Source organism: Conger conger, chromosome 6 (assembly GCF_963514075.1).
Source record: "Conger conger chromosome 6, fConCon1.1, whole genome shotgun sequence".
NCBI lineage: Eukaryota > Metazoa > Chordata > Actinopteri > Anguilliformes > Congridae > Conger > Conger conger.
In genome coordinates, this window is record NC_083765.1 from 62,095,938 (window position 1) to 62,114,125 (window position 18,188).

An 18,188-nucleotide genomic window follows, 5' to 3' on the forward strand; every position below is an offset into this window, starting at 1 on the left:
GTATTTCGCATTTATTTTTAATCCATGGACATATTTTTACATTTTCCGACTTATACCTGGTTTCATAATGATGTAGGCTACTGGTGGAATAACTTGCTGACATTGGTTTTATTGAAGTGTTTGTTCAACTTCAGCGAATAGATTTTTTTTCATCCTTATAGTAGTGAAGCGAATCAAAGGATTGCGGAGCTTTTCTTTTTTAAATTTAAATGTAGATATTGAATGTGAAGTGAAAGACCCATTCAATCGTAGCGCTACTATGACATGAGTTTATACCGTATAAAGTACTAACTCGAGTTGATGCTTTAAAATCCAAAATGAGTCTTGTCTAGTGAAAGAGAAATAATCTATATTGCTTGATAATATGAATGCTGTTACAGTTGGTGGATTTAGGTGACAGATCAGGTATTTCCAGGTAAAAACTTCATATGGCGTATTTTCAACTCGGCACACTTATTCATATGCTCATGAGAGTTTCCCAAGTAGGACTGCAAATATGTTGTGAGTTACCCCATTTTGTAAGGACATGGAAATGCCAGAGGTAAAAATAGTTATTTTTGCAAATCTCGCTATGTGAAGGGCTGAGGCCCCATTTCAGATCATATATTTTGTAAATTAATTGGAATTTGCCAAAAAAAAAAAAGGCCTCAGTGTCGTATGGGGATTTTCCAGTTAATAAACTGAATTACAATTAATTTCCCTTGATTATTTTCAAAGGATGTTTGATGCTTTCATCTTACTTTCCGCATAAAATTGATTCAGCACATCCATGTCTGATAAGAACCCAGCGGTTCTATTACCCCTTTGACTATCCAGCAAATGTGCTAGATTTGTAAAGTTGGGTAAAGTTTTTTCATCACACGCTGTATTCATTACACATTATCATGTTAGTCATTAGATGAAATGTTACTTGTCATATCTGGAATTGAATTACAAATGCACTGGTTACTACAACTCTGGTCTGCAACTGGCAGTACTGCACTAATGATACAATAAACTAATAATACAATGAAAGACTTTGCAGTTAAAATAGCTCTATAGGATCTTACTTGACTTCCGTGCTGAACACGAGAGACTCCATTTTATTGTAGCTATACTTTTAACTATAGTTGGAGTCTTGCATATGGTGGGAGGATAAATCGAGCTCGATATTTTAAATGATGATATCTGTGGCCTGTAAAGTATTTCAGTTTTTCAGTTATTCAATAAATTTATCAGTCCGTACACACTGAGAAAAAAAAAGGTTCTGGAAGGGTTCTTTGGTTTGATTCCATAGCGGGACCCTTTTTATTTCTTTATAGAACCCATTGACCACTATTGGAAGCATTTTTAGAGTGTATAAATAAGAGTCTGATGATAGGTGTTCTGGTGACAGGGATTTCTGCTTCTGCAAATAAAAAGTAAAAAAACCCAGGGTGATGGTTGGAATTAAACCTGTAAATCTGCTATGACAGCACGCTTCTGGGCCAGGAGAGGTTCATACTGTACTGCACCACCACAACACCGGACAGGATTTCCTGTTGTTTTTTTGTTTCTTTCTTTTATTCTGATGCAGTGTGCTGTGTTCTTCCTCATAGCCCTGTTCTCCTGATTGCGGTCTTTGTTGCTAAATGCCTCGTGTATCATGGCCTGGCTCCTGGTCCTTCATGGACATCTGTCTGCTGCTCTCCCAGATGCTTTGGCAGTGTGCGGGACGGGCCTTGCGGTCGCTGTAGACTCCTGGGCAATGCTGACAGTCTCTCCTTCCACTGCTGATCTGCTACGAGATCAAGACTTGTGTGATTACCCTGTGCAGTTCAAGACAGCTGCTCTGAAAATAGCTTCAATATGTATTAATGCATATCTTGATGTCATGTTGATAATCCCCAAATCCTTAACCAATAACATGATCGGTAGATGTAACGCATCCAGAGACAGAGTCCTCCCCAATGGCCTGTGTTGCATTAAAATGAATGTGCCTTGTTGGATTTGTATTATTATCAGATGAGATTTTGATATTATCTCATGGGTAAAATACTCTCTGTCTGCACTGCTGCATTGTGTGTGTTTTGTCCATGATCATATGTCACTTCTTTCATAACTTTGAGTTGTTTCATGTCCTCAGTATTCTGCAGTTTTAATCCACTGCTGCAGCCTGCTTGTGTTGGGAAACGCTCACTCGTTGGGTGTCTGCACAATGACATTTCTCTTCAATTAGCTGGATGCAAATGGAGTGTAATGCTATTACCGATGACCTCGGGCAAGCTGGGAATGACCACATTGTATGAAGGAGTTCAAATTACCTTTTTGTGCAATTATTCTCTTCTCAATCAGCATTGACTGCTTTATTGTTTGGTTGTCAGCCAAAATAAATACAAAATAATTTTTAAAATTTATTTAAGCAACTAGCAATTAGCAATTTGTATTACCAAATTTGTCTTGTGAAGGTTCTGTGTCATTCTTAAGGCCTGAATTCTATCCCACAAAATACATTTGCTATTTTGGTTCAGGACATTATTGAGTTAGCTGCCAATTTCTGATTTTGTCTTCTTGTCTGCCTCTGCAATCTGGCAGTATGATTTCTGCTGGGTTTCTGTCCGAAGAATATTTATTGTTTTGCCGCTAAAAAAAAAAACCCCAAAAAAGAAATGGCGGCCGACTTACACTGACTTACACTGACCACAGCTGTATGGGCCTCACTGCTCTCTGCTCTGCCAACAGAACCAGGCAGAACCAGCCAAAGCAGGCCTTTGCAGTTTGGCATTATACCATATATCATTGTTTTTTTAACCAGTATTTCTACCCCAGGGGTTGACAACCCTGATTTTGGAGAGCCGCTGGTTGTGCAGTTTTTTTTTTTTTAACCTTAAAATCAGCAACCGGTCAGACCCAAGAAACCAGGTGAGGCGAGTTAACTGTGTCATTGACTGCTTTCATTCACCAATTAAATGCTGAGTAACACAAAAATCAGCACACCCTGCAGCTCTCCAGAACCATCAGTGAGGATGCTCTACCCTTTTATTGTCTGCAAACGTCACCCAGGAGAAGGCAGATTTTGACTGTCCGATAACAATAACGCTATACAATATCTGCAGCTGTTGTGTGCAGTTGTCAGACTATGGGCTCCAATCTCTTCATTTTCACCTCTTTTTTCTTTTCCTTACTTCTGACCCGGAAATCGATCAACGTCCACCATCTTTAAGTCCATTCCAACAACTTAAATGTTCCTTCTAGGAAATCCCAATCTTTTCATTGAGCAAGAAAACATTGCATCCTTTGTAGTGGTGTTTCTGCTGGAAAGCCTAACATATAAGTGATCAACCTGTGGATCCATGTCTCCCAACCCGCCACGCATCTACCATGTCTGTATGTGGCTTTTGAACTGACATTTGAAGGAGCAAGGGCATTCCATTTGCCTAATTCATGTTTTCTCGATTTCCCCATCTTTACTAATTTTTCTTTACTCCCGATGGGTGGAGCTAGGGGCAAGAAAAGGAGAAAAGAAAAGGAGAAAGAGGAGAAAAATAAGGAATTGGAATGAGTCCCATAACTGTGCTTCTTTCTCAGTAGCTTGTTATCGATCGACCAAAAAAAAACTGATTCTGACCATCATTGATCAACGGTGGGATGGAATGTGCAAGCGCTTTCTAAAAGGTCCACCAGATGACAAATAACCAACATAAAATCAACACAGCCAGTCCAACAATGGGCTTTGAAGTTTTTACATCTTAGGAATACCATCGAAGAGCTCACCCAGAATGAAAGATGGATTTGCACTGAGGCAAAACATGTTTAAAAATATCCAGAATCAGATATATTAAAATGACAGTCAAAGCTAAGAAAAACAAAAACTACAATGATTATAGGGACGACAATGCCCCAGGCAGTAAGAGCAGTCGTCGGAGTGTTGCCGGTTCGGTTCCCGCCCTGGGTGTGTCGAAGTGTCCCTGAGTAACCCCCAAAAGCTCCTGATGAGCTAGTTGGTGCCTTGCTATGGCAGCCAATCGCCGTTGGTGTGTGAGTGTATGAAGGGGTGAATGAGAAGCATCAATTGTACAGTGCTTTGGATAAAGGCGCTATATAAATGCCAACCATTTACCATTTGATTATTTGGAAGAACAAGCCAACCACATTCTAAAACCACATCTATATTCTAAATAGGTACGGCGCATATAATAAATAACTAATATACAACAGGCAGGGTGTTGAAATTCTGTTTTTGTCCTGTTCTTGGTACAAGTTAACTGGCCAGCTATATGAGTTTTTTTATTTCAAACATTTTGAAATTGCATAATTGCAGTTAATTTGCATAATTGCAGTTAATTTGATTTCTTTGCACTGAAATGATACTTACTGAAATGAAAATTACTTACCTTTTTTTTTTTTTTACAACTAAGCTAAAAATAATCTCTATTGTTTGTTGTGGTTTGTTGAAGAATTCTTGATTAATGTACAAATACTAATAACTGAATATAGAGACGCTTTATTAACCATTCTGTGAGTCCTTAAGTAAAGTCTACAGTGCCATCTTGTGGATATGAAATGCAGGTGCTATGGTGATCTTTTATCTGTATTTTCTTGTTGTGTTGTTTGATGAGGTGATCAGGGGCCTGTTCCTCAAAGCAGTAGTAGTTAGCTTGATAACTGCACAAAGTAAAACCTAGAGCAGTTATTTTTGCTTCGGTCTATGTTTCACTCAGACTGCAGTCTAATTTAGTATTCCGGCTTTGTGGAACAGGGCCAAGTTCTGAGAAGGTTAGGTAAGTACAGTAAACCTCGGGATGAGTGTGTGCCAGAATCCTGAGGTCTGGAGCAGAGGATACGCTTGTTGATGACAGGCACTGCCTCCAGCACTGACACAACTGCACAGCAACTGAGTCCATACACTCTAATAAACATGCTTGTGAGAGAGTAGCTACTTTATACCTCACACACTACAAGAAGGGAGATCTTGTGCCACTAGTAGGTGAGGTGTATGTCTCGCTGATGACCATGGATGCCTGCCATTACATTGGGAGGACCTAATGTTAATGCAAGGAAAGCCAAGTGACATCCATCTTTTTACTGCAGACTTTCAGTGCTTTCAATAGCACAATGATTTAACCTCCTACTCACCATTTCACTTAATTAATAATTAATTGCTAATGTATTAATTGTTTTTTATGTCAAGGTATTTTTGTGTGTGGTGATCTTCTATTTCCATGCCACCAAATAGCAATGTCTGTTGTACGTTATGTAGCAATGTATGTTGTACGTTATGTAGCAATGTATGTTGTACGTTATGTAGCAATGTATGTTGTACGTTATGTAGCAATGTTGATACTTTCTTGTTGACAGCTGGTGGATCTTCTTTGTAGTGGTCTGTGAGCATGGTTTTCATACACTCTCTTCTATGAAAGCAGCTTTAATTTAGGACCTAGTTACAGAGTGGAGAAAAGTGACACTAATAAGACATCGGTGTTAAAGTCCTCAGGGAAAGAGCGCCACGTGAAAATTGAAGGACGTGCCGCAGTCTGCTGGTGACAAATTGCATCAAACACACATACACGCATGGTGAGTAATTATGGAACCAGAAAGTAGTTCAGATGGAAGACAAATGAACAGATGTCTCGTAATTACAGAAAATAAACCAAGAGAAGCCCCTAAACACTGCTTTTACATAATATACTGTTCCTGCCCAGCGTTGTAATATTATACCATTAAACTAACTGGCTGTTTGATGGCATACTATACATATATACATGTATTTATTGTGTTATTCAGTACATTTCATATTCATAGAAAAGGGAGCTATGTTCGACACAATAGCTGTTTAATACAAAGAAAACACTTGTGTGAATGGGGTTAGTCAAGTTGATGTGCTTTCATAAGAATTCAGTAAAAATAAACACTAAATAAAAAAATAAAAAAATAAATTCATAAGCAAATAAATAAAGAATAGCCATACATTTTAATGGGTTTTAACATACAGTAGCTACTAGACAGATCAAACTGATGCAGACTGCAGTCAACAAAGAAATTAAATGAAAATGGTGAGTATCTCTCTCTGTCACCTTTCCACAGACTAAAGGAGCAAACATTAATCCTTGAATTCTTAATGCGTATATATTTTCTGTTTTTATAGTAAATACTACTGCTTAATACATTTAAATATTGTATAAGAAAAGGTTTGTAGGGTCAAGGGTGCCTTTGACATAATCTGAAATCTGTAAAACCCAGTGCTAAGAGTGGTACAGGTTAATATTCTCAAATGGCTAAATAAATTGTCAGTCAAAAATTTCAAGATCAGTTGTTGTAGCGTGTTAACACCTGACACAATACAAGAGCATAACTGTTGAGCTGATGAATGTTCCATAGGGTCCACACTGATTAAACAAGAATACAATAATTATGAGTAGAGTCAGCCCATACTGTGCATTGTAGGTTTTCAACTGCACAGTTTTTGTATAAGCCCACATTACTACTTGGTTCATTTTATACTATGTAATCAACTGTGGAATAATCCAATTAGAATGGTTTATATAATAGTATCAGTCTGGTTTTGCTGGACGGGATTAAGTATTCACATGTATGGTGTTTCTTTAAACACCAAAACGTTTAACTGAACTTACATTTCTTGAAGAGTTCATCTTTGCACAGAAATCCGCAGAGCTATAAATTACTGTGACAAATGATCACTAACAATATCCAGAATTGTGTCGGCACTAATATGCAGGTTCTGCATACTGTCTAGTGTTATCTACTCAGTCTCGTAATTGATGGTATCCACTCCACAATTGTAGAATGATTAAATATCACCTCATGCCATTGTAATAAATCAATTTAAAATGGCCACTCTCCAACTATGCGTCGAATTTGTTTTGAAGCAATGGGCTGCATGCATGCTCATCTAAAATTTCTTTATGATGACTCTGCAACCCTCAAAGCTTAACTCTCACTTATTTCTTCACTTTTAAATACATTTAGTGCTTGGGTCACACAACATAGGAGACAGAGATAAGGTTCTCATTTGACTTAAAATACTTTCCTTATTAGAATAATCCACCTTTCCCCTCAAAGTTGAAACATATGTATAATAATTAATTACCTATACTGAGTTGTACCACTCGCTAGAAAATAGCATTGACATCCACTGCCGGGCTTCTTGAACCTATTGAATAAAACAAAAATATTTTGCAAGAGACAATGACAATTTCACAGACCAGTGAAGGCTTAATTTGGGCACAGCTGTACTCCAAAAACTACTATCCAATAAAGTGAGGAGGCTCATTTGAAAACAGTAGGGTACACTGTTGCTTGATGGTAAGGTTATCATTTATTGAGTGTCAATCAAAGGGAACCACACCTACACTGCCAGTACATGGATACTTTTAGGTTTAGGATCAGTTTAATGTAGTTTATCGAAGCAGCTGAAATCCAGTCTCTTGTGCATTAATACATTCTTAGTTATTTCTGGATACTGTGAGACTCCATAGTCTTCCCTTCACCATAAACATACACAGAAGTGAAAAAATCTTTAAAAAGTAGCTGATTTAAATATCTTATTATAGACTGTGGGCTCATGTCATAGTCAGATGAGGCTGTGCAGAGCTACCTGAAATAATAATTATGATAATAATTATTTCATGATAGAATAATTATTTATTTATTTATTGTTTCTTAAACATGCTTAACCAACAATAAATAGCAATTGTGATATGATTACCCATTTCTACCTTTAAATTTTGCAGCAGGTTTTTGGTAATGGACGTTTAATGTTGTACCTGCAGTACATTATTATAAAATTGTGTAAGAATATTTTATTTCTAAAATACCTATCGGGTAATTTGAAAGCAGTATTTAGCAGAACAGATCTGTCTATTTTGTTGATTTCACAATGTTCAAATGTCATTATTTTGCACCTCACGTAGGCTTACAAAACTGATGATAGTTTTGTTAATTCTGCACATACCATGATAAATGCTACATTTAACTGGTCATTTGCATGTCTAGTTTCCTCATTTTCTTGACATATAACTTAGATAAAGAGGTTTAAGGCCAAACAAACATTATATTGAACCGTTGTTCATATAATTGTTCTGCTGGAACGATGAGCTTTGGCTAGGTATCACTAATTCAGTTTATTTCACTACTTTTCCACCAGGCGGTGCTATAGTAACATCTTCAAGAAAAGCCTGAACATGGTTTGTCTTTCTCTTGCAACTGGAAGAGGGGTTAAGAATCTCATAATTTCTGAGAATGTTTAATACATGAGCGGTCTCACACCAGGGAATCTTTTTACATCCGAACCACCTGCCTGCACTGACAGTACAAACCAGGGGCATGGGCTTAATCCGCTGCCACTTCAATGTCGGTCCCATGTTTCTGGTTTAATGAAGTCAGACGCATGCATTCAGGCACAAGGATTTAGAATTTTAAGCAGACTTCCTGACAGTTAGTTAAATTTGGGAGACATCAGCTGAGGACTGGTGTTAGGGCACATTATACAGTACCGGATGTTTTCCAAACATGGCTTAGTCCTTTAACTGTATCTCTCCCAAAAACATACATAGGCAATGTGCAAATTTGGCAGAGGCATAATTAATCTTTACCTTAATAGCATTTAATCATGATAAGCCATGATGATGCATTTCAATGATCACCTCTGTACGTTTGGGTTAGGGTAAGGGTTATTATTTGTTAAATATTTAGTATGCTTTTATAGAAAAATAAAACCTTGAATGTTAAAGTTGCCTTGCCTATGACTTAATTTCAACTGCAATTTCACTACTGAAATTCCGCAGAAAAGCTATGGTATGGGGTATGGTAGCTGTATATGGGATATTTGCTTAATAATTCTGGAAGAGGCCCTTACATTGTTCACTATTGTAGCTACCATCTGCTTATGTCCAAATATAACATACACAATCATCATAACATGCGTGTATCCAGATGGAGGAGCAGAGGATTATAGCGCAAATTTTGTTTTGATTTAAAGTATGTGGTCCTGCCTCTACTGGACACTGCATACTGTAGCTGAAAAGAGCTGGAATACTCTGCCCATTTCCTTTTTTGTGTTCAGTATGTGATCCACCAAGGAACACCTTCCAAACCTTTGTCATCACTAACAGCCCAAGGTCACTGTTTTAAGTGTTGAAAGTTGAATTCTCCAATGGGAGAAAAGCTTTTGATTAACACCATACAATTTTGTAAGTGATCCCTGCTGAACACAACAGTAACAGCATGGGATTCTGGCCTTTCCCTTTATGGCTTGGCCATAACTACATTTTTAAGTTTCCCCTCAAATGGTTGCTCATGCAACATGTTCCCTTTTTACGTGATATACTGTACATTTTCTGTGAGGAATAAAAGAGATACTTAAAACATGTTTGTGCAAGTTCAAATAAAATAATTATAACTAACCCCCCACTCCCAAGACAAATATTATATCCTTTTCAACTAATGTTTTGACACAGGGTAGACATCAAGAATTATTCAGAAAAGATAGCATTCAAAATATAAAAATCAAAACAACTGGCCTTGCATGTGTTGCATTACAGTGTAGTGAAAAGGGGGGAAATGCATTCTAATTAGTTTTACAAACATCTGCTATGTGTTAATAGAGTCCTGTCTGACTTTATTGTCAACTGGGAAACATAAAGGATAAAATGAGTTGCAATGTTATTTCAATCTGATGGCTAGGTCCTCGACCCCAGTCAAGGTTTCCCCACTCATCTTGTCATAGAAAATAGCATTATGGCCCACAAATCTACTTAAAAACCAAGATGCTATGTTTAGGAATATGGTTTTAGGTCGGCAGATTGCAGGTGTTTTAAACCAGGAATAGGTCCCACTACCTGTTGGATGTTTTCTTACAGCACCAAAGTAAATTAGAGATTCTATTACTTGTGTATTACATTATTGAAAATTCCTGTTGTTAAAATAGTTCTGAAGTCATAGCAGGATAGTCAAATAGGCATGAAGAGTACCTGCACAGGCTTTTGGGAGTAAGATTTTACCATCTTACTTCGTGATTGGTTTGTTTGGTTAACTTTACAACTACTGTAAGTTCTGTCTTTGCTGTCCAAAAGTTCACTAGTCTATGAGTATTTAAAAGGGTTAACTTGTATTATCTTAGTGGTTCTTCCCTGTTGACTGGTGAACTCTGCAAGCAAATATCTAGCAATGTACTGAGGCGGTAGTTAGCATGGAGCACAGGTTCACTAATACTGTAAGTATTGTAATAGCCAGATAACTGCACAGAGTAACATCTAGGACAGCTCTTTCTACTTCAGTCTATGTTCCAGATTTGGAGGTTTTATCCAGGTTATCCAGGCCCCTTGACTAAGATCAACTTAATTCACTTCACAATGTCCTGATCTTCAACACTATGGCTGAACTGAAGTTACCTGCAAGGCTAACCACAGGCGTTTGTGAATATTTGTGAACATCGCATTTTTCAGACCACGCTTTTCTTTTTGCTAAGGACCTCATGAAACGTATAAATACCAATCATGGCAAAACAAAGCACACATTTTATTCCAGTCAGGTGGGCAGGGTCTGTTGTGATCGATAAAAATAATTAGCAGAACCATTCAAGGATTTATACTAAACCTTAGAGTAATGGGAACCTGCCAGACAAGTGCTGTGATGTGAAACAGCCATCTGTTTTCAGCCTATAGCCCAGTCACTGGCAAGTGTGCTCCTAGTATACATCGGCAGGTTAAGCAGATGCGTTTGTAGCCCCTCCAAAAGGGACATATCAGTTGGTTGCAATGCAATGCAATACCGTGCAGTGACCAAGCTTGGCGACTGAAGTCAAGTCAAATTTTATTGTTGTAATTGCCCCCCCTTCTTTCTTGATGCAAAGTAGAACATTAAATTTCAAACACAGAACACTGTGGGTGATCGTATACCATGGATATGAGTTGCTGTAGTATATTATTTGCGATGCGTTAAAAACAAGGTGCTTGGAAAAAAAGAACAACAGTCATCTAAATCAAGTTTGTGAGGAATCTTTAATAAAAGACAATACACTCTGGTATAATGGGGGTATTGTAACAGTCACATCCATACACACACATGCCAGTAGGAGGGCTGTGGTTGTTTAGGTTTCTGACTCATTTGGTACAATCACAGGACACGACATTGGCACGAGGAAGGCTCTTACAGTGCTGCAACACGAGTCATGTCAAATTTGGCAAGGAATTTATAATTGATGGAAGGTGCTGCATACCGGACTCCATAAAACCAAGAAATATAACAGAGAAAAGGGCAAATTCACACTTAATTATTCATTTTTTTTAGTTTTTTAGTTTTTTTACTCTGTATAGTAAAGATTGTAGCCACATGATTCAAGTTTACCCCATTAATGGTTTCACTGGACCAGCGCCTGTCTGATGAAGCCACACCTCCATTCATCTACATTTCAAATGGAAATTGATGCAAGGATTAAGTAATTTACGAGAACCATAATTTCTGTATCATCTTGGCACATAATGAACAGAAAGCCAATGTGTACAAAATGCTGTTCAAGAACATTTACAATAAGGCTTTTCCCAGTAGCACAAATGGGCTAATTCTGAAATGTCAACAAAATGTCTAATTTACACAAGGTACAGTGACAAATGAAAAACACACTTGTCCCTTTTAAAAAAATAGAGGTTCATTGAATGGTTGGGAACATTATATAAAACAATGTTGAGCTCACGAATATGAACAGGAAATGTGTGAACAGAAGAAATATGTTGGTTAAAGCACACCCTCGTCCAGAAGTTTGTTGATGCCTTCGCAGATCTTCCTAAGGTAGAGTCTGTATTCCTCGGAGGGGCTGTAAAGGACGGTGAGGAACTCCAGGTCGGCAAAGTGGTTGAAGACGTGATCGATTCGACCGTGGGAGCGGGTGGTCAGGTGATGCTCCACCAGCTCGTGCAGAAGGTCCTTGCACTCCAGTAGCAGCTCAGAGAGAAGGTTCCGGTCAAAGGTGTAGTCCACCTCATGGAAACTGACGACTGTCATGGCCGCTTGATTCATCTTCTTCTTGAATCGGTCCACGGTCTCCAGCTCTTCCGGACTGAACTGATGGTTGCGGTAGAGGATGCCGATCTTGAGCGCGATCTTGATGACATCCTTGATGATCTTGTGCGCCTCCTTCTTGTTTTTGGTGTATTCACGGCTCACCTTGTACAGCTCGTCCAGGATCTCACTGCTGGTGTCATCTGTCAGCAGATTGGCCACCACCATGGTGGCCATTTTACTCAAGATCTTCTTCTGGGCTTGCAGGGCCAGGCTCTTGGAGTTAAAGCTTTCTTGGCCTAGGATTTGGAAACAGTAGAGTAGAAAGAGTTAGAGCAGTTGGGTTAGCAGTAAACCCAAACACACACACACACACACACACACACACATCCAAAACCTGTACACATGTACACCCCTGGTGCACAATCTAGCTATGACCACCTTGAAATGACCAGCTACAAGCTGTTTCAAAACCTAGCTTGAGCTGGGTTTTTTTCAGCAGGGACCCATGTGATCAAATTATATTTCTGAAAAGATTATTATGTGTGTGAAATAGTATGAGACAAAACCTCAGGTCTTTGTAGTTTTGATTTTCACAGTAGGTATGAATCAAATGTATGAAATCAAACAATATTAACCAAATACATTGTTTAATATATAAATATTTTATGTAACAGCATAAAATATGTATATATTAAACAATATATTTGGTTAATATTGTATATATATATATATATGTTTATTTAGTTTCACAAAGTAATGTTGACAATGAATGGTTAAAATTCAGTCGTTCTTGCAGACATAGTGCACACAGCAAGGCCAACATAATTCAAATGTGAAGAAGACATTTTGTGAGAAGTGAAAGCAGGCATCTGGTTATGTCTTCATGTGTGATGTAGGAGGAGTGGGTGAGAGTAATAATGGACTTTTATTTAGATACCACCCAGCTGTAAATTACACACTAACTAACACCAATTATGATTAAAACGATGAGCATGAAACGTGTTTACTGTGCCAGAAATTCCCTCACCCACAAAGCGACTCATAATCACTTCAATGCCATATTGGTCATTTTAACCAAATCTTTCCAAAGGCCACGCACACTCAATGCAAGATATAAAAAGTGACGATACTTTAATGAGTTGGTCTTGGATTTAGATGGTCTAGTTTCTTGGAATACTGGAGATTTACTGTTGCTGAGACTCCTGATTTGGTCGTTGGCTCAGAGCTGTTGAAGAACCATTTTTTACATTTTACATTTTAGTCATTTGGCAGACAATCTAAAGCGACTTTCAAGTGCATAGGTTCTTCCACAAGTCAAAGCATTACATCCATAATTAGGAAAATACATATAAATATAGTTTTTGAGGGGGCGGATGAATAGCAAAATAAATAAACCCAATGCATAGGAATAAGTGGATAATACATTTATTTTATTTTGAATGGAGATTGCTCCATTAAACTTCCAGTTCACTGTGTCACATTCCATAAAATAATTTCTTTGTAAAACCCCTTTTTACGATTTCAAAATATAACCATAACAATGCACACATTTCCCATTCCTCATACACACTGAAAATAATACTGCAACCACACAGTGAAATGTCCAGTGCTAATTCAACACAGTACATGTCTGTCCAACAGGGACCATATGTACTCTGTAAGAGTTGATTTAACACCGTGCACGGCAGGGCCAAACGAGCCAAGATGGCCGGCCATCTGCGCAGGCCTACGCAGACACTCGCTTAATTTGAGAGACAAGACTCTAAATTCAGAGCATTAATGGCTTCACATGAATTGGACTGATTAGGTGTATTCAGGCTCATATCAATTAAGTAAACTACCACAGTCACTTCTGTTTTCTAGTTCTATCAGCAGAAAAGGGGAATGCGTAGACATGAATTAAAGGTAAATTCTGCAGTCATATAAAGTTTGTGTTTAATTTTTTTCATACAGAAAGCCATCACATTTGACAGATAATGTAATAGATGGGATGCTCCAATCCAGGCTTAAAACAGTTATGGATACTCCCTAGAGTCTAGATTGAGGTAAATGAAAGCCTAAAGGGGCTGAGTACTTCATCACTATTTTCTAGCAAATAAAAACTCGGTAGAGCATAAAAGCATTTTTAGGGCATAAAAGTATTTAATCTGATTCAAAAGTACACTTTCCTTAGCTGTGCATCTTAAAATAGGTTTTCCTCAGTGCCTGGTTGTCTGACCTTATCCTGAAGATAAACGTATTACATCAAATTTGTACATATGTCAATGTTAGAGATTTGAAAGATAAACAAAATATAAAATATGTAATTGTAGCGCACCTTATCATAATGAAAGATAGGTAGATACAGTCCAAACACAGACACGCTTTTGGAATCTTTTTGGGTCATTTTTACATGAGGAAAACTTAAATGACATACATACCCTCAAACAGTTGAAACATTTCACCACTTTAAGAATGTAATTAGGTGCATAATAAATACAGAGCTTAGTCAAATTTATCTCGATAACCACTGTATCATGTATAAGTCTATATATATGTAAATACATATTTATGCAATACATATTTAAAGATAACTTCAGTCATCACATCACAGGAGCACATCAGATGTGCACATCACTTTTTTATTTCCAAATTCCCAATTGTGCTGTTGCATTACTTATCAATTTTAAAATAAAACATAATAAAACACAACAATAAAACCTGAAATTGTTATTAGACGATTTGTTGCTGCTTGTGATCAGCCAAACCACGAACAGAAGCTTTCACACTCACTCAAGGACTAAACTTAATTTGAAGTTGGCTGGCTTCGCACCAACACAGTGGTGACGGGGGCGATATGGAAGGGAGGTGACACGGCGTGATTTAGCCAGAGGCAATCACACAGTCTGGATGCGTACTGGCTAAAGGTCAGCAGTACTGGTCAACAAACTTCAGCCTTCAGAGTAAGGAAGTACAGATTGTGTGAAGACCAGTGTACTGACCGACAATTAGTGTTTGTTCACATTGGAGACAGGATAAATCTGAGCTGGGACAGATAGACAGGGCAGTGGCATGTCCTGATTTTACAACTTTGTGCCATTTTAGCAAATGAAGGTCAGAACAGTCAGTTATTTACACAAATTTACAGGACATGAAATACTGAGATGTTACAGCCCCTGCATTCAAATAATGTATCATTTGAACTTAAATTATGTTTACTTAACTATCTTTTTTCAGTTCGCAGTATTTTCTCTCGACTAGTATGCAAGACATTTTAAGATGCATTTCCACCTGTATTGTTTTATTGTATACAATCCCATTGCTATTTCCACTGTAGATATATTGCTTTATCCACACTGTATGCACTCAGCTTTTCTCAAATATTTCACTCGTTTTTAAATTATTGTCTGAGCTCAGAAGAGAGATCAGCCTGTAAATTGGCCCAAAGGTTATTTTGGGAGAGACAGAACTCAAGTTATCTTCTTCTGTGGTGTGGCTCATGACTTTTAATGATTCCTTACAAATGCTCACCACTCAGCTTTGCAATTATTTGGATATAAAGTGACTGTTATTGCTTTCCATGACCACAGTCTACACCACCAGACTACTCTGCTACCCTGCCATGGACTTTTCTTCAGGAATCTTGTGTGCACTGTATGTGTCTGGCCAAAGGGACGTTTAGAAATGGCTATTAGAAAAGAGGTTCTCACTCAATGCCAATAACCTTTCTCAGAGGCTAGGCACCCTCTCAAAAAGAGGAAACAAGTTTATTCTTTTGATTTATTTCATATTAATATTGATTTAAGACACTAAAATTCACCTTTCTGTTTCAAAACAAGTCATATACAAAATAGTAGAACTGCAGTGATTTAAAGACATCTTACCATATGGTAAATCAACAGATTATAATATACAGGTGTGGGAACAAAAAGTAGGATCTGGTATGTTTTCTAGTAGTGGGCATTACAATAAAACTAACGTGCAGTCAGCAGAAACAATCAAAAAAGAACAGCTCAGTGGTACATTCTCCTGAAGCCTGAAAAGATAAGATTATTATTATAATGTGCCCCATTAAAAAGAATGAATACCATTTGATGAAGTAAAATAAGTAATTGTTGACAAACGAATGCTGTACTTAACCAGTGGAATGTCCCTATTTACATCTCTGAAAGACCCTGTGATTGAAATGTATGTTTAGACACTCATTAATACTGATAATCAAAGTTACAGAGGGGTTTTTGAAGAAGAACTGAGAATGCTGCTAAAATGCAGTTCCTCTGCAGCGAGATGATTAGCAGAAAGCTTTATTTAGGCAGCTGAAGTGATACTTGCTGATGTCAGTGTTATAACTGTACAATCCTTAGCTGGTGGAAAATGCACAAGAGTGAGCTGCCACATAGAAAAAACACTCCGGGCCCTTGCAGAGGTTGTGTAGAAGATGAGTGTACAAGAAGTGTACAAGCAGAGATAATGCTAATTTGGATATAGATCTGTGTTAACACATCTAGGTCTCAGACTGTATTCTTATTTTCCCTGCTTTTTCAGCAAGGCCATTTGGTGCTGGTAAAGAATCAAGCTCTGGGTGTAGTCACAGAACATAACAACCTGCTCCTGTGTCAGATCTCAATACTAGTTTGGTCATTGAAATGGTCAGTTGCTCTAAACTGCAAAAAATGACTGTACAAGCGATTTAGTCTTGTAATAAGACTTAAAGATCTTATTTTTTGTCTCAAGTAGAAAATATTAGCTTGGTTTAAGTTAATGTTTGTTTGACGAGTTAAATTTTCTTATTCTATTGCCAAATCTTGTCCGGACTCAGAACTACAGGACCCAGTTGCTGAACCACAAGATTCAGTTCAGAGTGTTATAAATTTGGCAGGCGGAGGTCGATAGCCAGCAAATAGAATCATCAGGGGATAGGCAGTTCTTTAGTAAGTGTCCAGGTAGAGGGTCAATACACCAGCTAACTGAGATAGCAAGGATAATCCAAAACAAAGTCCTAGTCACAAGCAAAGGGTCGATAATAAGTGGGCAAAAGAAACAAAAACAGAATCTAGAGACAGAAGTCGAAAAGCCAAAACGGGTTGATACACTGCAGTTCAAAATAGTACAGAAGGATAAGGCGAGAGGCGGAAGTGGAAAACAAAACAGGTCGTAACAGGTATCAATCAGAATATAACAATGGAGAGTTTTTTTTGGGACACATAACAATCTGGTGACAAACTAGACAAGCAAAGGGGTTTTTATACACAGATAACGAGAGGGAAATGGCAATCATTACATTACATTACATTACATTAATGCCATTTGGCAGACGCTCTTATCCAGAGCGACATACAACAAAGTGCATACCCATAACCAGGGATACGTGCGCTGAAAGACGGAAGTGAAGTGCAATTTCAACAGTTACCAGTACAACAAAGATAAGGACCAGGGCCAATTTGAATTTTTTTTTTTGAATTTTTTTTTTTTTAACAGACAAACAAACAAACAAAATGCAAAAGTATGACCAAACCCCTTGGGTCAGGTGTGGGAAACAATCAGGAAGTGGGACAGGGGAAACTAATGACAGGGACTGAATGAACTGAAGGACAGACTACAGTGTGCACAGAGGGTAACAATGAATGGAAATGCTAAGCACTTAGACAAAACATATAACGAAAAAACGCAGAACCTGACAAATCTAGAGATAAGATTTGCTTGACGAGTTAAATTTCCATATTCAATTGGAAAATCATGAAATTTGTCAAACTGTGTTGCCTCATTTGACAATATTTTTGTCTGATGTAGTAAAAAAAGGAAAAGAAATAGGATAATAATATAAGACTAAAATATTTTTTGCGTGCAGTCACAGAACAGCCAGCCAGTACAGGCTGAGAGAGAATCATTGTTTTCTGACAGGCATGGTTTTGCCATACACTCTCAAAAATAAGGGCACAGCGGACGTTCAATTTTTGTTCTTTAAGGAACAAATTTCGCAAATGTACCCTGAAAGGTACAATATTGTTATTTTGGGTAGGAATAGGTACCTTTCACAAAAAAAGTCACCTCGGAGAGAGAGGGCCACCATGTAGGATAACACAAGACCTGGAATAAATGACATTGGCTGCCAGTCCTGTCGTTCGCTGTTGACCGAAGAGGGCCTATTGAGGGCCACGCGCTCCATGATGAATTCACACTCTTTACACTCATCCACTCGTCAGCCCGCTGTCAGGAAACCCATCTGACGTGTG

The 18,188-nt window shown here is 37.9% G+C and overlaps 1 protein-coding gene across 1 annotated transcript in view; it reads right to left on the reverse strand.

The window, feature by feature from the left end:
* Positions 1-10,957: 10,957 nt before the first annotated feature.
* The window catches only part of LOC133131186 (tumor necrosis factor alpha-induced protein 8-like protein 3), a 23,298-nt gene continuing 16,067 nt past the window's right edge, over positions 10,958-18,188 (reverse strand). Inside the window, exon 2 of the mRNA XM_061246406.1 lies at positions 10,958-12,272. Within this exon, the coding sequence (XP_061102390.1) occupies positions 11,710-12,272 (563 nt within the window). The 3' untranslated portion in view covers positions 10,958-11,709. The remainder of the gene's footprint in view (positions 12,273-18,188) is intronic.